This window comes from Salvelinus fontinalis, chromosome 39 (genome assembly GCF_029448725.1).
Source record: "Salvelinus fontinalis isolate EN_2023a chromosome 39, ASM2944872v1, whole genome shotgun sequence".
NCBI lineage: Eukaryota > Metazoa > Chordata > Actinopteri > Salmoniformes > Salmonidae > Salvelinus > Salvelinus fontinalis.
In genome coordinates this window covers 4,740,222-4,762,423 of record NC_074703.1, presented here as the reverse complement: position 1 = coordinate 4,762,423, position 22,202 = coordinate 4,740,222, and the positions used below count along the sequence as shown (strand labels likewise).

The 22,202-nt window shown below is 46.6% G+C and overlaps 1 protein-coding gene across 1 annotated transcript in view; it reads right to left on the bottom strand.

Moving 5' to 3' along the window:
- Window positions 1-310: 310 nt before the first annotated feature.
- The window catches only part of LOC129838437 (plexin-A4-like), an 89,842-nt gene continuing 67,950 nt past the window's right edge, over window positions 311-22,202 (bottom strand). The window contains exon 3 of the mRNA XM_055905383.1: window positions 311-3,269. Coding sequence (XP_055761358.1) covers window positions 2,778-3,269 — 492 coding nt within the window. The 3' untranslated portion in view covers window positions 311-2,777. The remainder of the gene's footprint in view (window positions 3,270-22,202) is intronic.

Below are 22,202 nucleotides of genomic sequence, written 5' to 3'. Positions count from 1 at the left end.
GCAATTTCTTTCAATGAAAATAGGACTGCTTCAGCAGAGTTCCACCCCTGTCCTCCTCCTCCTCCATCCCTCTCCTCCTCCATCCCTCTCCTCCTCCTCCTCCATCCCTCTCCTCCTCCTCCATCCCTCTCCTCCTCCTCCTCCTCCTCCTCCTCCTCCTCCTCCTCCATCCTCCTCCTCCTCCATCCCTCTCCTCCTCCATCCCTCTCCTCCTCCTCCTCCTCCATCCCGCTCCTGCTCCATCCCACTCCTCCTCCTCCTCCATCCCGCTCCTGCTCCATCCCGCTCCTCCTCCTCCATCCCTCTCCTCCTCCTCCATCCTCCTCCTCCTCCGCAGTGTTTTGGGTCATTTGTATAATCAAGGATAGAGAAAATAGAGGGAGGGAGATGCTGGGAAAATATTAAAAGATGAGAGGAGGAAAGGAGGAGAGAGGCTCACATAAATATGTAGACAAAGGCTGAGGTAAACACAGGGGCTTATTTAGATGGGAACACACACACGGAGGCACAGCATATGTTTCCAGTGGTCACAGCTGGAGACATCTGATGCCTAAACTCCACCGGTCAAACTAAGTGACACAGGCCTTCAGGCGTGAAGGGAACATAGGGAACACATCCAGACCCTGCACAGGTTGAAAGAGACAACGCAATGAGACGCAGCTGCTGCTGACTGCTGGCTGACACACACACACAGTATGTGTGTGTGTGTGTGTGTGTGCGTACGTGCATGCGTGCATTTTTGTGTTTGTGTGACTCTTCGTTTGTTTGTGTCAGGAAATCGCGGCTAATGTGAAATGTTATTAGGCTGGCTAGCATCAAGCGTGTTTTAACCCAAACTGATAAACGAGGAGGCGGGACACAGGATCAGGTGTCCAGGTTACCATGGTGCTAAGCAACGAGGACTCTGACATTCCCGTGGAGAATCCTAGATCCTTATGGCCATAACTAGTCTGACCCGCACACACACAAACACACACACACACACACACACACACAAACACACACCTGGCACACCATGCATTGTTGGGGCCGTGCCTTCAGAGAACTGACATGCACAGTTTGTGAGTTTTTTGTGTTTTTGTGTTTTTGTGTGTGTGTGCGTGCGTGCGTGCGTGCGTGCGTACGTGCGTGTGTGCGTGTGTGTGTGTGTGTGTGTGCGCGGGCATGCGTGATAGGTCACAGATGTCCACCAGCAGGGAGAGAGGAGAGGAAACAGAGAGAAAGGGAAGGAAGGAAAGAGGGAGAGCAGAGGAGTACATCCAGACCCTGCACAGGTTGAAAGAGACAACGCAATGAGACGCAGCTGCTGCTGACTGCTGGCTGACACACACACACACAGCTACTGCTGTACTGTACGTAAATGTAAGACACAGTCCATTAATGTTTGGAGTCTCATCCGGTAGAGCAAGCTGATACAGGAAGGTTTTAAACAGTGCCTAAGACAGTCATTAAAGACCAGACACGTCTTCATTTCTCTTTCTAAATGCTTCTGCTCTCATAGGCTACTTCCTGTTTCATAAGATATATCCTGGTTCATAGGCTACTTCCTGTTTCATAGGCTACATCCTGTTTCATAGGCTACATCCTGTTTCATAGCCTACTTCCTGTTTCATAGGCTACTTCCTGTTTCATAGGTTACATCCTGTTTCATAGACTACGCCCTGTTTCATAGGCTACGTCCTGTTTCATAGGCTACTTCCTGTTTCATAGGCTACTTCCTGTTTCATAGGCTACCTCCTCCCTTGCAGTACTGCACAGTTTGTTAAGGCCGTCCTGAGTGTTAAAACGCCAACCTACTGCATCAATTATTCCTGCTTCACCAACACTGGCCCTCCTCTCTAGTAGCACTGGGGTTAACACACACACACACTGATCTTAGATCAGTAGGCTAGCCTGGGTTACCAGCGATTTCCTTTCATGGGCCTCTTTAATACATATGCAGAGACTGATCGTTAAACAGTATGCACTGTAGTTAGAGTGTATTAATTAATCCATTAAAATACATCATTATGGATCAGCTGATATCCCAATGGCTTTTTATTGCCTCATATAAGATCAGACCAGCCGGAGCTTCCACTAATGGCAAGCCTGTAATGGGGGAGGACAGTGTGTGCAGCTTATGAATGTGTTTGTATTGATTTCTCTGTTTCCTGACAACACTGGGTCAGGCATATTAACATCATGGCCTTCGTGGGGTAGATCATTCACAGCCGCCCCAACGTTGCTGCAACGTAGCTCTGCGGTCAGGTCAGTGACCTGCACAGGACTCACACACGGGAAGTGAGCTACACAGGACTCACACACAGAAAGTAGGCTACACAGGACTCACACACAGGAAGTGGACTACACAGGACTCACACACACACAATAGTACACACCAATAACACATCAACCATCACAATGCAAGACAATAGCATACGCTGAACTCACACACACTCGCAAACACTCCCCCAAACACACAAACACACGCAAACAAAGAAACGTTTGCAATAGGGTTCATTAACCTAACATTACTGTCTTGTTTTCCAGACAGAAGAACTGGATTTGAACCAGGATTTCACAACCCTTATCCCTGTGGAGGATTCAATACAATCATTAAGAACTTGCATTCCTAGAACGGTATTTATTTCAGGCCAAGCATTTGTCAGGGCAATAATTAATATCAACAAGAACTATCCTTGGAGGACTAGTGTTCATTGCACTGTGGGTTGTAAGGTGTCCAGTAAAATTATAGAGCAGAAACACAGCAACATGTCAGCAATATGTTTGATAGTAAATTAGCATTCACTGAGCGCCACCAAACAAATGTTTTCCATGGTAAACAAACAGTGTGTGTTTGTTTCAATATAATTGTCATTGTGGGTCCAGCATCGCTTATTAGCCCCGAGAACAGCAGCGGTCCAATCAGCACAGTATGTACTTGCATGTGCAACTGTTTGTCTGTGTGTGTGTGTGTGTGTGTGTGTGTGTGTGTGTGTGTGTGTGTGTGTGTGTGTGTGTGTGTGTGTGTGTGTGTGTGTGTGTGTGTGTGTATGTGTGTATGTGTGATGGGGGCTAGTCTCCTGGTACTGTACAGAAGGCAATGTGCTCATTAAACTGTCTGTGGAGGGAACAGCCAGACCCCCTGGCCAGAGGTACACACCCACACAGGTCCTGGATCTCTCTCTCTCACACAAGCACACACGCACGCACGCACGCACACACACACACACACATAGGGGCTGCTGACATAAATATAGGATATTGAAAAGAACAGTTCCATCACATACCTGGTTAGAGGGGGAGTCATTTGAGGGGAGCACCATGGAGGGGCGGCCATCATTCATCATAGAAGAGAGGGACAAAGAGAGGAGACAATTATTAGTGAGGTGTTCGTTGGATTAATGAAAACCTCTGAAATAACTTGCTCACACACAACTCAATGCATAATGTGACAAACCAAACACAGGCACAAACTGTAAACACACACACACACACACACAGATGCTTCTGCGTTAACGACCCATCCCCACCCTCTGCTCCACAAGCCCCTCTGGACCCAGTCAAGGGGCCCCACTAGCAGCTGTCCCCCAGGCACCTCAACCTTTTCAGGGAACACATCCTCCAAGGGCCCAGTTTCAGACCCCTAACCTCCAGGCCTCTCTCTCAGACACAACACCCCTCTCCCTGTGTTTTACAGTCAGTCACTTCACAAACTGACTCCCCGTGACAATCTGACTGTCTCGTGAGGTGACAGAGTGATGACTGGCCCTGTCCTTTTCCTCAAAGCTCTGTGAAGCACAAAGGCAGATGACAGGGGAGAGAGAGAACACACCCACGCAACGATCACAAAGCAGGGAAAAGGCCACTGTCCATCTCCTGCCTGTAAACATCTCCTAACCATTCAGCAGGCACCACTGATATCTGTCATTACTGCTGAAAACACAGAGACAGAGAGAGAGAGGTAGGAAGGGAGGGGAAAAAGAAAGAAAGGGGGGTAGAGAAACGAGATGCAAGGCGAGAGAGGGAGAGAGAAAGAGGGAGAGAGAAAATAGAGAGAAAGACAGATTCTCTCTCTCATCCCAACATCTCTGTTTCCATCTCATTACCAGTCAGTCACAGTGACTCAGACAGGCATTTTTAAAGTCACATGCATGCATTTTTAATCCCGGACAAGTTCCCTCTACACAGGGGCCATTTGTCGATGTGTGTGTGTGTGTGTGTGTGTGTGTGTGTGTGTGTGTGTGTGTGTGTGTGTGTGTGTGTGTGTGTGTGTGTGTGTGTGTGTGTGTGTGTGTGTGTGTGTATTTGTGCACCCTCCTACAGGCCCAGAGGGGGTAAATAGTGTCTGTGATGAACCCCTGTGGAGCCGTTCTGACTGTCAGAGTTCATTCAATGATTCTAACGTGGCGCGATCATGGAGGACAGAGGGATGGCTAGAGGAGAGACACGGAGGAAAGGAGGCTGAAAGAGAGGAGACATTTCCTCACGGTGTAGGGATCTCTCCGTTGGGACAGGGCTGTCACTGGCTATACGGGGCAGTGTGTAGTGATGAGGGGAGCTCTGGTGTTTAAGTCACTGCTGGTGTTGTCAAGGAGCCCCTTGGCCTTGTTACTGTGCTGGTACAGGTGGTTCAGATTGTGTCTGAGTCGGAGCGTGGTGCTTTGACAAAATAGCTGGCATTGCCTCCTGTATTGACCTATAAGGGATTCTAAGTGTATGTATATAATTATAGAATCCTCCTACTGCCCTATAGCCTACCAAATGACTATATTACATGGAACATAATACTAGCTTTTCATTGCTTTTCTAGCCCCTGGCATTTACATACCCAGAGCTGCGGCTGCAATTTACCCAGCGCTCAATGACACAGAGTGAGGTCTGATCCCCTTCACACACACACACACACACACACACACACACACACACACACACACACACACACACACACACACACACACACACACACACACACACACACACAGTGTCACACAGTGAGGCTGTTATTTAGTGGGTACGTTAGCTCAGAGCGTCAGACACTGAGGAGAGGGACTGTTCTATTAGCGTCAGTCTGTAACACAAACCCCTTAGATCTCAGATCAACCTCCAGTCCTACATGATAATGACTGTCCTCTCCATTGACGTTTGATAATAACGGCCCTGTTGTCCACCCTGTCAGGAGAAGTCCTCTCACACCAGCCTCAGAGAATGGGGGGGGGTATGTGGGGTGACTGAGTGAGTATGTGTGTGTGTGTGGGGGGGGGGGGGGTGAGTGAGTGTGTGTGTGGGGTGAATGAGTGAGTATGTGTGTGTGTGTGTGTGTGGGGGGGGGGGGGTATGTATGTGGGGTGACTGAGTGAGTATGTGTGTGTGGGGGGGGGGGTGACTGAGTGTGTGTGTGGGGTGAATGAGTGAGTATGTGTGTGTGTGTGGGGGGGGGGGGGGGGTGAGTGAGTGAATGAGTGTGAGTGTGGGAGTAGGTGTTTGTAGTGGTGTGTGTGTGTGTGTGTGTGTGTTTGTGCGTGTGTATGTATGTGTGTGTGTGTGTGCGCGTCTGTATTTAACACATCATTAACTTCCCCATGCAGCTTGTGTCAGGGCCCAGACGGAGAGACAAAGCCTGTGTTTTTCCTCAGCTGTGTGGCCAGGCGAGGGGCCAGGGGCCTGGGGGAGAGAGGGGACATGTACAGCCTGCCCTGGGTGACAGACACACAAACACACCGGACAGGATATCGCTGTTTTGCTTCTATTTAAGCACTAAAGAAGGGAGGAAACAAAAACTTGGCGAGTGGTGCAGGGGGTAATTAGCAAGCGGAATGCACATGTCCCTCAATGAGGGGTACCCCAGCGAGAGACAGCTCAATCAGAGACCCAGCTGCAGGTAGAGGGGGCATCATTTTTGTGTGCGTGTGTGTGTGTGCGTGTGTGTGTGTGTGTGTGTGTGTGTGTCTGTGTGTGTGTGTGTGTGTGTGTGTGTGTGTGTGTGTGTGTGTGTGTGTGTGCGTGCGTGCGTGCGTGTGTGTGTGCGTGTGTAATGTACAGCTGAACCTATAACCCTGGCACCCCTTCTCTTTAATTATTCTAGTCGTTATGAGCTGATTAACACACTCACACACACCAATGGCAGGTTGAGGGGTATCACACTGAGTCTCATGTTAAGCCAGAAAGTGACACCATTATGTGTGCGTATAACGGGGTGGTGGTTTGGGTGCGTGTGTAGGACGGCATCTCTCTTGCTGTGTGGTGCCGGGAAAGAGAGAGAGAGAGAGACAGAGAGAGAGAGACAAAGAAAGAAAGAAAGAAAGAAAGAAAGAAAGAAAGAAAGAAAGAAAGAAAAGACAGCTGTCTGTATTACTGTTTAATAATAAACCCTCCCCATCTCCTCCTCATCTCCCCCATCTCCTCCCCCATCTCCTCCCCATCTCCTCCTCATCTCCTCCCCATCTCCCCCATATCCTCCCCCATCTCCTCCCTCATCTCCTCCCCATCTTCTCCTCATCTCCCCCATCTCCTCCCCCATCTCCTCCTCATCTCCTCCATCTCCTCCCTCATCTCCTCCCCATCTCCCCCATCTCCTACATCTCCTCCCTCAACTCCTCCCCATCTTCCCCATCTCCTCCATCTCCTCCCTCATCTGCTCCCCATCTCCCCCATCTCCTACATCTCCTCCCTCATCTCCTCCCCCGTATACCCCATCTCCTCCCCATCTCACCAATCTCCCCCATCTCACCCATCTCCTCCCCATCTCACCCATCTCCCCCATCTCCTCGATAATCTCTTCCCCCGTCTCCATCCCTGTCTCCCGTCTCCCGCCCATCTCCACCCCCATCTCCTCCCTCATCTCCTCCCCATCTTCTCCCCATCAGTACCCAAATAACAGACTCCCGGGAGGAGACACCACCGACCCCATGCCATGCCCCCGGATCTGACACTCCATTGTGCCCAAGAGGGGGGAGGGTGTCTCTGTGAGTGTGTGTGTGTGTGTGTGTGTGTGTGTGTGTGTGTGTGTGTGTGTGTGTGTGTGTGTGTGTGTGTGTGTGTGTGTGTGTGTGTGTGTGTGTGTGTGTGTGTGTGTGTGTGTGTTGTGATCTGATAAGCCCCTTCATTTGGGCCGTTTGAAAGGAGTGAAAGGAGTCGTGGGGAGACTTTCATCTTCAGAACAAAAAGAGAGCAGGTCGAGAGGAAGAGAGACAGAGACAGACAGAGGGAGCGACAGAGAGAGAGAGACAGAGGGAGGGAGAGAAGAGTGGGACAGAGGGGGGGAGAGAAGGGTGGGGTGAGAGGAGGAAGAGATGAGAGAGGGATAAAGAAAGAGAGAGAGCTAATCCACAGGATGTTTAACTTGGACATGCTGACAGAGAACAATAAAGAGAAAACAAAGAAACACCAGTATGTCCTGCTTCCTGCTGGAGACAGAAATCAGGAGAGAAGGAAGAGAAATGGAGAAATATGTCCTGCTTCCTGCTGGAGACAGAAATCAGGAGAGAAGGAAGAGAAATTGAGAAATATGTCCTGCTTCCTGCTGGAGACAGAAAACTGAGGAGAGAAGGAAGAGAAATGGCGAAATATGTCCTGCTTCCTGCTGGAGACAGAAAACTGAGGAGAGAAGGAAGAGAAATGGAGAAATATGTCCTGCTTCCTGCTGGAGACAGAAAACTGAGGAGAGAAGGAAGAGAAATGGAGAAATATGTTCTGCTTCCTGCTGGAGACAGAAAACTGGGGAGAGAAGGAAGAGAAACGGAGAAATATGTCCTGCTTCCTGCTGGAGACAGAAAACTGAGGAGAGAAGGAAGAGAAATGGAGAAATTTGTCCTGCTTCCTGCTGGAGACAGAAAACTGAGGAGAGAAGGAAGAGAAATGGAGAAATATGTCCTGCTTCCTGCTGGAGGTAGAAAACTGAGGAGAGAAGGAAGAGAAATGGAGAAATATGTCCTGATTCCTGCTGGAGACAGAAAACTGAGGAGAGAAGGAAGAGAAATGGAGAAATATGTCCTGCTTCCTGCTGGAGACAGAAAACTGAGGAGAGAAGGAAGAGAAATGGAGAAATATGTTCTGCTTCCTGCTGGAGACAGAAAACTGGGGAGAGAAGGAAGAGAAACGGAGAAATATGTCCTGCTTCCTGCTGGAGACAGAAAACTGAGGAGAGAAGGAAGAGAAATTGAGAAATTTGTCCTGCTTCCTGCTGGAGACAGAAAACTGAGGAGAGAAGGAAGAGAAATGGAGAAATATGTCCTGCTTCCTGCTGGAGACAGAAAACTGAGGAGAGAAGGAAGGGAAATGGAGAAATATGTCCTGCTTCCTGCTGGAGACAGAAAACTGGTGGGACTTAAATTAATAATGAACGATGGGGGGGGGGGGGGGGGGGGGGGCTGTGTCTCCGGACTATAAGTCTGTCTGGGTGTGTCATCACTCAAGGAGAGAATTTACAAGTCAAAGAGAGATGTAATGATAGGAATCTTCTGAGAATCTTCTTTTCTCCCTTCCTCCTCTGTGGTGATTGAAGAATCAATGCTTGTTGAAAGATCAAGTCGCGATAGAATAATGCATAAAACAATTCCCCCAAAATACAGCCTACCTCACATCTTGGTGGAACACCTTTGATTAAAGCCTTGCAAGTAAGAATACTGGTATGTTTCAGGCACCAAGTACTGTGGGTGTGTTAGTGGTGATAACAGAGCGGATCAATTACTGTCTGCAACTGGAACAATTAGGAGAGGAAGAGGGCTGTGGGTGTTTCCCCTTTGTCTGTCTGTCTGTCTGTCTGTCTGTCTGCCTGCCTGCCTGCCTGCCTGCCTGCCTGCCTGCCGTGTGACACTGTGTGTGTGTGTGTGTGTGTGTGTGTGTGTGTGTGTGTGTGTGTGTGTGTGTGTGTGTGTGTGTGTGTGTGTGTGTGTGTGTGTGTGTGTGTGTGTGTGTGTGTGTGTGTGTGTGTGTGTGTGTGTGTGTGTGTGTGTGTGTGTGTGTGTGTGTGTGTGTGTGTCCTGTCCTGCAGTCAATGACCAAACACCCTCTTTGGCCTCATGGGTGGAATGTTGTTCATATTTTTCAGAATTTCATAATGTTTTTGTTTTTTTTCTGACGAGAATCCGCTGTTTCTATGTGAAACACTTTTGTTATATTTCAGTCTTCTGTGATGTATATAAAGTGTAATATTGGGATGCAAACTGAAAATCGCATCCATTTCAACTCTATATCTGACAAGGCGTCTTCTTCTTTTTAAGCCCATAACCAGATGTGTGAGGTGTATACTTTTGTTTCAAAGTAGATTTGATTGAATACCAAGAATCCCTCTGTGTGACCCTGATTTAGCCCCCTGCAGTAAAAGGAAAACATCCCTTTAGAATGGGATGTCTAACACACATATGGTATCGTACAGTAAAAGGTTAAACAATATTGAACGATTCCTCCATGCCTTACTGCCATACTGTCTCCCAGACCTCAGACAATAATGACAGCTATACCCAGCACTCCAATAGCACATACAATATACACAATATAAACATAAATACTTGTAGGTTCTCTCAGTCACCACCTAGAACTCAAAGGGTTCTATAACTCCAAGGGTTCTAAAACTCCAAGGGTTTATAACTCCAAGGGTCCAATAACTCCAAGGGTTTATAACTCCAAGGGTCCTATAACTGCAAGGGTTTATAACTCCAAGGGTTTATAACTCCAAGGGTTTATAACTCCAAGGGTCCTATAACTGCAAGGGTTTATAACTCCAAGGGTTTATAACTCCAAGGGTTTATAACTCCAAGGGTCTTATAACTCCAAGGGTCCTATAACTGCAAGGGTTTATAACTCCAAGGGTCCTATAACTCCAAGGGTCCAATAACTCCAAGGGTCTTATAACTCCAAGGGTCCTATAACTGCAAGGGTTTATAACTCCAAGGGTTTATAACTCCAAGGGTTTATAACTACAAGGGTCTTATAACTGCAAGGGTTTATAACTCCAAGGGTTTATAACTCCAAGGGTCTTATAACTCCAAGGGTCCTATAACTGCAAGGGTTTATAACTCCAAGGGTTTATAACTCCAAGGGTTCTATAACTCCAAGGGTCCTATAACTCCAAGGGTTCTATAACTCCAAGGGTTCTATAACTCCAAGGGTTCCATAACTCCAAGGGTTCTATAACTCCAAGGGTCCTATAACTCCAAGGGTTCTATAACTCCAAGGGTTCTATAACTCCAAGGGTTCTATAACTCCAAGGGTTCTATAACTCCAAGGGTCCAATAACTCCAAGGGTCCAATAACTCCAAGGGTTCTATAACTCCAAGGGTTCCATAACTCCAAGGGTTCTATAACTCCAAGGGTTCCATAACTCCAAGGGTTCTATAACTCCAAGGGTCCTATAACTCCAAGGGTTCTATAACTCCAAGGGTTCTATAACTCCAGGGGTTCTATAACACCAAGGGTCTTATAGCACCAAGGGTCTTATAACTCCAAGGGTTCTATAACTCCAAGGGTTCTATAACTCCAAGGGTTCTATAACTCCAAGGGTTCTATAACTCCAAGGGTCCAATAACTCCAAGGGTCCAATAACTCCAAGGGTTCTATAACTCCAAGGGTTCCATAACTCCAAGGGTTCTATAACTCCAAGGGTTCCATAACTCCAAGGGTTTATAACTCCAAGGGTCCAATAACTCCAAGGGTTCTATAACTCCAAGGGTCCTATAACTGCAAGGGTTTATAACTCCAAGGGTTTATAACTGCAAGGGTTTATAACTCCAAGGGTCCTATAACTCCAAGGGTTCTATAACTCCAAAGGTTCCATAACTCCAAGGGTCCTATAACTCCAAGGGTCCTATAACTCCAAAGGTTCCATAACTCCAAGGGTCCTATAACTGCAAGGGTTTATAACTCCAAGGGTCCTATAACTCCAAGGGTTCTATAACTCCAAGGGTTCTATAACTCCAAGGGTCCTATAACTCCAAGGGTTCTATAACACCAAGGGTCTTATAGCACCAAGGGTCTTATAACTCCAGGGTCCTATAACTCCAAGGGTCTTATAACTCCAAGGGTTCTATAACACCAAGGCTCCTATAACTTCAGGGTCCTATAACTCCAAGGGTTCTATAACACCAAGGCTCCTATAACTTCAGGGTCCTATAACTCCAAGGGTTTATAACGCCAAGGGTTTATAAATCCAAGGGTTCTATAACTCCAAGGGTCCTATAACTCCAAGGGTTCTATAACTCCAAGGGTCCAATAACTCCAAGGGTCCTATAACTCCAAGGGTCCTATAACTCCAAGGGTTCTATAACTCCAAGGGTTTATAACTCCAAGGGTCCTATAACTCCAAGGGTTCTATAACTCCAAGGGTTCCATAACTCCAAGAGTTCTATACCTCCAAGGGTCCTATAACTTCAGGGTCCTATAACTCCAAGGGTTCTATAACACCAAGGGTCTTATAGCACCAAGGGTCTTATAACTCCAAGGGTTCTATAACTCCAAGGGTTTATAACTCCAAGGGTTTATAACTCCAAGGGTCCAATAACTCCAAGGGTTTATAACTCCAAGGGTTTATAACTCCAAGGGTTCTATAACACCAAGGGTCTTATAACTCCAAGGGTTCTATAACTCCAAGGGTTTATAACTCCAAGGGTTTATAACTCCAAGGGTTCTATAACACCAAGGGTCTTATAACTCCAAGGGTTTATAACTCCAAGGGTTCTATAACTCCAAGGGTCCTATAACTCCAAGGGTTTTATAACTCCAAGGGTCATATAACTCCAAGGGTTCTATAACTCCAAGGGTTCTATAACTCCAAGGGTCCTATAACTCAAAGGGTTCTATAACTCCAAGGGTCCTATAACTCCAAGGGTCCTATAACTCCAAGGGTCCTATAACTCCAAGGGTCCAATAACTCCAAGGGTTATATAACTCCAAGGGTCCTATAACTCCAAGGGTTTTATAACTCCAAGGGTCATATAACTCCAAGGGTTCTATAACTCCAAGGGTTCTATAACTCAAAGGGTTCTATAACTCCAAGGGTCCTATAACTCCAAGGGTCCTACAACTCCAAGGGTCCTATAACTCCAAGGGTCCTACAACTGCAAGGGTCCTATAACTCCAAGGGTTATATAACTCCAAGGGTCCTATAACTCCAAGGGTTTTATAACTCCAAGGGTCATATAACTCCAAGGGTTCTATAACTCAAAGGGTTCTATAACTCCAAGGGTCCTATAACTCCAAGGGTCCTACAACTGCAAGGGTCCTATAACTCCAAGGGTTTATAACTCCAAGGGTCCTATAACTCCAAGGGTTTTATAACTCCAAGGGTCATATAACTCCAATGGTTCTATAACTCAAAGGGTTCTATAACTCCAAGGGTCCTATAACTCCAAGGGTCCTACAACTGCAAGGGTCCTATAACTCCAAGGGTTATATAACTCCAAGGGTCCTATAACTCCAAGGGTTATATAACTCCAAGGGTCCTATAACTCCAAGGGTCCTACAACTGCAAGGGTCCTATAACTCCAAGGGTTTTATAACTCCAAGGGTCATATAACTCCAAGGGTCCTATAACTCCAAGGGTCCTATAACTCCAAGGGTCCTATAACTCCAAGGGTCCTACAACTGCAAGGGTCCTATAACTCCAAGGGTTTTATAACTCCAAGGGTCTTATAACTCCAAGGGTGCAATAACTCCAAGGGTCCTATAACTCCAAGGGTCCAATCACTCCAAGGGTCCAATCACTCCAAGGGTCCTATAACTCCAAGGGTCCTATAACTCCAAGGGTTATATAACTCCAAGGGTCCTATAACTCCAAGGGTCCAATCACTCCAAGGGTTCTATAACTCCAAGGGTCCTATAACTCCAAGGGTTATATAACTCCAAGGGTCCTATAACTCCAAGGGTCCTATAACTCCAAGGGTCCAATCACTCCAAGGGTCCTATAACTCCAAGGGTTCTATAACTCCAAGGGTTATACAACTCCAAGTGTCCTATAACTCCAATGGTTCTATAACTCCAAGGGTCCTATAACTCCAATGGTTCTATAACTCCAAGGGTTCTATAACTCCAAGGGTCCTATAACTCCAATGGTTCTATAACTCCAAGGGTCCTATAACTCTCTAAGGTTGTTCTACATGGTATACACAGACATCATGTACACCAGGGGTATTCCACTCTGACCCTAAGAAGTCTGGAGCCTGCTGGTCTTCTGTTCTACCTGATCATTAATTGCAAACACCTGGTGCCCCACGTCTAAATCAGTCCCTGATCAGAGGGGAACAATGAAAAATCACAGTGGAACTGGCTTTGAGGTCCAGAGTTGGGTCTAAGGGAAGTGGATCATCTAATAGGATCTAGTTCAACTCTATCTAGCCTGTACATAGTGCTAGTAACAGAGCGTCCAAACAGAGGGGGTTTAGAAGATTGTGGTTGCCAAGGTGTTACCGTGGTGAATATAAACCAGGATCAGTGCTGTTCTAGCAGAGAGGAGGCCATGCGTATTATGGGCTGTGGCCCATCCATCACCCTTATTGGAAATAAACACGGGCCTATTGTTTGGAAGACATTAAATCACCTCACCACCAGTGCAGTCTCTTTCTGAGGACCCTTTGGAGAAAACTAACTGGAATATCTCTAATTGAGGACATTTAGTCTCTGTGTGTATGTGTATATGTGTGTGTGTGTGTGTGTGTGTGTGTGTGTGTGTGTGTGTGTGTGTGTGTGTGTGTGTGTGTGTGTGTGTGTGTGTGTGTGTGTGTGTGTGTGTGTGTGTCCTGTCCTGCAGTCAATGACCAAACACCCTCTTTGGCCTCATGGGTGGAATGTTGTTCATATTTTTCAGAATTTCATAATGTTTTTGTTTTTTTTCTGACGAGAATCCGCTGTTTCTATGTGAAACACTTTTGTTATATTTCAGTCTTCTGTGATGTATATAAAGTGTAATATTGGGATGCAAACTGAAAATCGCATCCATTTCAACTCTATATCTGACAAGGCGTCTTCTTCTTTTTAAGCCCATAACCAGATGTGTGAGGTGTATACTTTTGTTTCAAAGTAGATTTGATTGAATACCAAGAATCCCTCTGTGTGACCCTGATTTAGCCCCCTGCAGTAAAAGGAAAACATCCCTTTAGAATGGGATGTCTAACACACATATGGTATCGTACAGTAAAAGGTTAAACAATATTGAACGATTCCTCCATGCCTTACTGCCATACTGTCTCCCAGACCTCAGACAATAATGACAGCTATACCCAGCACTCCAATAGCACATACAATATACACAATATAAACATAAATACTTGTAGGTTCTCTCAGTCACCACCTAGAACTCAAAGGGTTCTATAACTCCAAGGGTTCTAAAACTCCAAGGGTTTATAACTCCAAGGGTCCAATAACTCCAAGGGTTTATAACTCCAAGGGTCCTATAACTGCAAGGGTTTATAACTCCAAGGGTTTATAACTCCAAGGGTTTATAACTCCAAGGGTCCTATAACTGCAAGGGTTTATAACTCCAAGGGTTTATAACTCCAAGGGTTTATAACTCCAAGGGTCTTATAACTCCAAGGGTCCTATAACTGCAAGGGTTTATAACTCCAAGGGTCCTATAACTCCAAGGGTCCAATAACTCCAAGGGTCTTATAACTCCAAGGGTCCTATAACTGCAAGGGTTTATAACTCCAAGGGTTTATAACTCCAAGGGTTTATAACTACAAGGGTCTTATAACTGCAAGGGTTTATAACTCCAAGGGTTTATAACTCCAAGGGTCTTATAACTCCAAGGGTCCTATAACTGCAAGGGTTTATAACTCCAAGGGTTTATAACTCCAAGGGTTCTATAACTCCAAGGGTCCTATAACTCCAAGGGTTCTATAACTCCAAGGGTTCTATAACTCCAAGGGTTCCATAACTCCAAGGGTTCTATAACTCCAAGGGTCCTATAACTCCAAGGGTTCTATAACTCCAAGGGTTCTATAACTCCAAGGGTTCTATAACTCCAAGGGTTCTATAACTCCAAGGGTCCAATAACTCCAAGGGTCCAATAACTCCAAGGGTTCTATAACTCCAAGGGTTCCATAACTCCAAGGGTTCTATAACTCCAAGGGTTCCATAACTCCAAGGGTTCTATAACTCCAAGGGTCCTATAACTCCAAGGGTTCTATAACTCCAAGGGTTCTATAACTCCAGGGGTTCTATAACACCAAGGGTCTTATAGCACCAAGGGTCTTATAACTCCAAGGGTTCTATAACTCCAAGGGTTCTATAACTCCAAGGGTTCTATAACTCCAAGGGTTCTATAACTCCAAGGGTCCAATAACTCCAAGGGTCCAATAACTCCAAGGGTTCTATAACTCCAAGGGTTCCATAACTCCAAGGGTTCTATAACTCCAAGGGTTCCATAACTCCAAGGGTTTATAACTCCAAGGGTCCAATAACTCCAAGGGTTCTATAACTCCAAGGGTCCTATAACTGCAAGGGTTTATAACTCCAAGGGTTTATAACTGCAAGGGTTTATAACTCCAAGGGTCCTATAACTCCAAGGGTTCTATAACTCCAAAGGTTCCATAACTCCAAGGGTCCTATAACTCCAAGGGTCCTATAACTCCAAAGGTTCCATAACTCCAAGGGTCCTATAACTGCAAGGGTTTATAACTCCAAGGGTCCTATAACTCCAAGGGTTCTATAACTCCAAGGGTTCTATAACTCCAAGGGTCCTATAACTCCAAGGGTTCTATAACACCAAGGGTCTTATAGCACCAAGGGTCTTATAACTCCAGGGTCCTATAACTCCAAGGGTCTTATAACTCCAAGGGTTCTATAACACCAAGGCTCCTATAACTTCAGGGTCCTATAACTCCAAGGGTTCTATAACACCAAGGCTCCTATAACTTCAGGGTCCTATAACTCCAAGGGTTTATAACGCCAAGGGTTTATAAATCCAAGGGTTCTATAACTCCAAGGGTCCTATAACTCCAAGGGTTCTATAACTCCAAGGGTCCAATAACTCCAAGGGTCCTATAACTCCAAGGGTCCTATAACTCCAAGGGTTCTATAACTCCAAGGGTTTATAACTCCAAGGGTCCTATAACTCCAAGGGTTCTATAACTCCAAGGGTTCCATAACTCCAAGAGTTCTATACCTCCAAGGGTCCTATAACTTCAGGGTCCTATAACTCCAAGGGTTCTATAACACCAAGGGTCTTATAGCACCAAGGGTCTTATAACTCCAAGGGTTCTATAACTCCAAGGGTTTATAACTCCAAGGGTTTATAACTCCAAGGGTCCAATAACTCCAAGGGTTTATAACTCCAAGGGTTTATAACTCCAAGGGTTCTATAACACCAAGGGTCTTATAACTCCAAGGGTTCTATAACTCCAAGGGTTTATAACTCCAAGGGTTTATAACTCCAAGGGTTCTATAACACCAAGGGTCTTATAACTCCAAGGGTTTATAACTCCAAGGGTTCTATAACTCCAAGGGTCCTATAACTCCAAGGGTTTTATAACTCCAAGGGTCATATAACTCCAAGGGTTCTATAACTCCAAGGGTTCTATAACTCCAAGGGTCCTATAACTCAAAGGGTTCTATAACTCCAAGGGTCCTATAACTCCAAGGGTCCTATAACTCCAAGGGTCCTATAACTCCAAGGGTCCAATAACTCCAAGGGTTATATAACTCCAAGGGTCCTATAACTCCAAGGGTTTTATAACTCCAAGGGTCATATAACTCCAAGGGTTCTATAACTCAAAGGGTTCTATAACTCCAAGGGTCCTATAACTCCAAGGGTCCTACAACTCCAAGGGTCCTATAACTCCAAGGGTCCTACAACTGCAAGGGTCCTATAACTCCAAGGGTTATATAACTCCAAGGGTCCTATAACTCCAAGGGTTTTATAACTCCAAGGGTCATATAACTCCAAGGGTTCTATAACTCAAAGGGTTCTATAACTCCAAGGGTCCTATAACTCCAAGGGTCCTACAACTGCAAGGGTCCTATAACTCCAAGGGTTTATAACTCCAAGGGTCCTATAACTCCAAGGGTTTTATAACTCCAAGGGTCATATAACTCCAATGGTTCTATAACTCAAAGGGTTCTATAACTCCAAGGGTCCTATAACTCCAAGGGTCCTACAACTGCAAGGGTCCTATAACTCCAAGGGTTATATAACTCCAAGGGTCCTATAACTCCAAGGGTTATATAACTCCAAGGGTCCTATAACTCCAAGGGTCCTACAACTGCAAGGGTCCTATAACTCCAAGGGTTTTATAACTCCAAGGGTCATATAACTCCAAGGGTCCTATAACTCCAAGGGTCCTATAACTCCAAGGGTCCTACAACTGCAAGGGTCCTATAACTCCAAGGGTTTTATAACTCCAAGGGTCTTATAACTCCAAGGGTGCAATAACTCCAAGGGTCCTATAACTCCAAGGGTCCAATCACTCCAAGGGTCCAATCACTCCAAGGGTCCTATAACTCCAAGGGTCCTATAACTCCAAGGGTTATATAACTCCAAGGGTCCTATAACTCCAAGGGTCCAATCACTCCAAGGGTTCTATAACTCCAAGGGTCCTATAACTCCAAGGGTTATATAACTCCAAGGGTCCTATAACTCCAAGGGTCCTATAACTCCAAGGGTCCAATCACTCCAAGGGTCCTATAACTCCAAGGGTTCTATAACTCCAAGGGTTATACAACTCCAAGTGTCCTATAACTCCAATGGTTCTATAACTCCAAGGGTCCTATAACTCCAATGGTTCTATAACTCCAAGGGTTCTATAACTCCAAGGGTCCTATAACTCCAATGGTTCTATAACTCCAAGGGTCCTATAACTCTCTAAGGTTGTTCTACATGGTATACACAGACATCATGTACACCAGGGGTATTCCACTCTGACCCTAAGAAGTCTGGAGCCTGCTGGTCTTCTGTTCTACCTGATCATTAATTGCAAACACCTGGTGCCCCACGTCTAAATCAGTCCCTGATCAGAGGGGAACAATGAAAAATCACAGTGGAACTGGCTTTGAGGTCCAGAGTTGGGTCTAAGGGAAGTGGATCATCTAATAGGATCTAGTTCAACTCTATCTAGCCTGTACATAGTGCTAGTAACAGAGCGTCCAAACAGAGGGGGTTTAGAAGATTGTGGTTGCCAAGGTGTTACCGTGGTGAATATAAACCAGGATCAGTGCTGTTCTAGCAGAGAGGAGGCCATGCGTATTATGGGCTGTGGCCCATCCATCACCCTTATTGGAAATAAACACGGGCCTATTGTTTGGAAGACATTAAATCACCTCACCACCAGTGCAGTCTCTTTCTGAGGACCCTTTGGAGAAAACTAACTGGAATATCTCTAATTGAGGACATTTAGTCTCTGTGTGTATGTGTATATGTGTGTGTGTGTGTGTGTGTGTGTGTGTGTGTGTGTGTGTGTGTGTGTGTGTGTGTGTGTGTGTGTGTGTGTGTGTGTGTGTGTGTGTGTGTGTGTGTGTGTGTGTCCACAGCTGATGACCTTTAATTAGGAGTAAAAACAGTCCTAACTGCGTGATCTCACTGATGAGTAGTGGAACGCCACCTCCTAGTATTACATTCCCAACAGGAAGGAGGTGCAGATGGCCTTTACTTAGGCTACAGACGTCCTGGGAAATATGACCAAAACACAGGGTGACACAGGACTAGCATTTCAACACTGCTGTCTGAGAGATAGAAAGAGAGAGCAAAAGAGACAGAGAGAGTAGACAGAAAGGGAGGGAGGGAGGGACCATATATTGTATGACCATTGTCAATACAACCCATATTTATGTTTATTTATATTCCCTTTTGTACTTTAACTATTTGCACATAATATGACATTTGAAATGTCTTTATTCTTTTGGAACTTTTGTTCTTTTTTTTGTTTATTTCACTTTTGTTTATTATCTGTTTCACTTGCTTTGGCAATGTAAACATATGTTTCCCATGGCAATAAAGCCTTTCAATTGAATTGAATTGAAATTGAATTGAGAGGGAGAGAGAGAGAGAGAGAGAGAGAGATGTTTAATTAGATCAATATGTGAGTCTGTGAAGGGTCAGTGGATGAGTTCATTGTGACCAATCAGGTATTGGCTGACTCACTCACAGCAGGACAGTTCACCACCCTCCTCTACCCCTTCACTTATTTTTTCCTCTCTTCCCACCTCTCCCCCTCCTCCCTCCTCTCCCCCTCCTCCTTCCTCCCCCCCCCCCCCTTCCACCTCTCCCCCTCCTCTCCCCCTCCTCTCCCCCTCCTCCCTCCTCTCCCCCTCCTTCCACCTCTCCCCCTCCTCTCCCCCTCCTCCCTCCTCTCCCCCTCCTTCCACCTCTCCCCTCCTTCTACCTCTCACCCTCCTTCCACCTCTCACCCGCCTCCCTACTCTCCCCCTCCTTCCACCTCTCCCCCTCCTCCCTACTCTCCCCCTCCTTCCACCTCTCCCCCTCCTTCCACCTCTCCCCCTCCTTCCACCTCTCACCCTCCTCCCTACTCTCCCCCTCCTCCCTCCTCTCCCCCTCCTCCCTACTCTCCCCCTCCTCCCTACTCTCCCCCTCCTCCCTCCTCTCCCCCTCCTCCCTACTCTCCCCCTCCTTCCACCTCTCACCCTCCTCCCTACTCTCCCCCTCCTCCCTCCTCTCCCCCTCCTCCCTCCTCTCCCCCTCCTCCCTCCTCTCCCCCTTCTCCCTACTCTCCCCCTCCTCCCTACTCTCCCCCTCCTTCCACCTCTCACCCTCTCACCCTCCTCCCTACTCTCCCCCTCCTCCCTCCTCTCCCCCTCCTCCCTCCTCTCCCCCTCCTCCCTCCTCTCCCCCTCCTCCCTCCTCTCCCCCTCCTCCCACCTCTCCCCCTCCTTCCACCTCTCACCCTCCTCCCTCCTCTCCCCCTCCTCCCTCCTCTCCCCCTCCTCCCTCCTCTCCCCCTCCTCCCTACTCTCCCCCTCCTCCCTACTCTCCCCCTCCTCCCTCCTCTCCCCCTCCTCCCTCCTCCCTCCTCTCCCCCTCCTCCCTCCTCTCCCCTCCTCCCTCCTCTCCCCCCTCCTCCCTCCTCTCCCCCTCCTCCCTCCTCTCCGTCCTACACTTATCCTGCTTCTACCTCTCTTTTTTCTACTGAATCAAACCTCATCAACCGTCATTTGGGAGTTGAAATGAATATCATTAATAATGATCTAACTCCATAATGGCCTTACACTGCACTATAATGAATGTCTCATCCTCTACCAACGTTTATTATATACTTCTGTTTTAAGATTTTATTTCACACAGCTCGGGAAAGTTTGTATGTTTTAATTGCTTCCGGCTTTAAACAAGAGCCATCGCCCTCAATTGAAATGATTTAAGGTGAGATGTTGAACCCTTTGTGTGAGTGCAGACCCTGTTCCAGCTAACGCTTCCATAAAACTGATGAAAACAGATAGGGAGACGTTGGCAACGTTCCCATCTCATCCAGTCTGTACTACTGCCTTCACAGAGAGGGAGAGAGAGAAATAAAAGACAGAAATAAAAGAGAGAAAAGAAAAAAGATAGAATGAGAGTAGAGTAGTTGAGCAGAGTCGAGAAGTAGAGAGATGGAGAGAGATAGAGAGAGAGAGAAAGATCGAGAGAGAGAGAGAGATGGGGAGAGAGAGAGAGAGAGAGAGAGATGGAGAGAGAGAGAGAGAGAGAGAGAGAGGGAGAGAGAGAGAGAGATGAGAGAGAGAAAGAGAGAGAGAGAGAGAGGTGGAGAGAAAGAGATGGAGAGAGAGAGAGATGGAGAGAAAGAGAGATAGAGAGAGAGATGGAGAGAGACGGAGAAAGAGAAAGAGAGCGAGAAAGATATGGAGAGAGAGAGAGAGCGATGGGGAGAGAGAAAGAGATGGAGAGAGAGATGGGGAGAGAGAGAGAGATGGAGAGAGAGAGAGAGAGAGAGAGATGGGGAGAGAGAAAGAGAGAGAGAGAAAGAGATGGAGAGAGAGAGAGAGATGGAGAGAGAGAGAGAGAGATGGGGAGAGAGAGAGAGATCGAGAGAGAGAAAGAGAGAGAGAGAGAAAGAGATGGAGAGAGAGAAATGGAAAGAGAGAGATGGGGAGAGAGAGAGAGATGGGGAGAGAGAGGGAGAGAGATGGAGAGAGAGAGAGAGAGAGAGAGAGAGAGAGAGAGAGAGAGAGAGAAAGAAAGAGAGAGATAAATGGAGAGAGAGAGAGAGAGAGAAGAAACGGGAGTAGACCAGATGGAAGAGAGAGAATGTAGGGAGGGAGAGAACATGTAGGGAGGGAGAGAGAATAGAGGGAGGGAGAGAGAATAGAGGGAGGGAGAGAGAATAGAGGGAGGGAGAGAGAATAGAGGGAGGGAGAGAGGCAGAATAGACCAAGGGAGAGATAGAATGAGAAATAGTCTCTGTAAGAGAAATGTTTCTCAAACTTCCTGTGGGGGGGATGGAGGTTGGAAGGGAGAGATGGAGGGAAAGAGAGAGGACGACCCCTCTGCCTTCATCTCCTTTAATAGTTCCTCACAAGTGTTCTGCCCTCTGTTCCTCCTCCATCCTCCCCTCTTCCCCGAACAAAGCCCCTATAAATAGCCACCGCCATCGACGCCATGCGGCTTGTGTGTGTGTGTGTGTGTGTGTGTGTGTGTGTGTGTGTGTGTGTGTGCGCATCACAAGGCTGGCACCGTGGCTGAGGGGAGTGAGGAGTTCAGCATTAATAATTAAATGCGGGGGGACTGCTACCATCCAAATACAAAACGCGTCACAACTGGCAACCTCCTTTCACTTCTCTAAAAAAGAGAGCATGAGAAAGGGAGAGAGAGAGAGAGAGAGAGAGAGACTGAGACTGAGACTGTTTGTTTGTAAATACAAACAGTTGCGAAGGTCAGGTCAATGAGGTCAGAGTAAAGGTCAAAGGTTGAGGCGGTCAAGATTGAGGGTGAAGGTCAGGGACATTGTGAACCCACCAACAAAGCCAGTTCATCAGATCCAGGCTGGATAAACATGTGCTCCTGATAACTGGGCTGTAGAGAAAGAAAAGCCTATGAATGATAATATGATTTTATCCTGGGATCACCGTAGCTCCAGCCAAAGCTGGCTCCATTGAATACATGGATATATCCAAGCCAATGCAGGATCTTTGGCCTCGTGCAAAAGCTTTATAATCAGTTTTGCAAATACAAATCTATGTGGTTGTTGGGGAGACAGAGCGACGTGATTGGGGGATTTCAATAGGATTTGGTTGGGCTCCGGGCTGAGTAATCTGAGGCAGGGGATTGATGGTAATAATACAGTACAGTG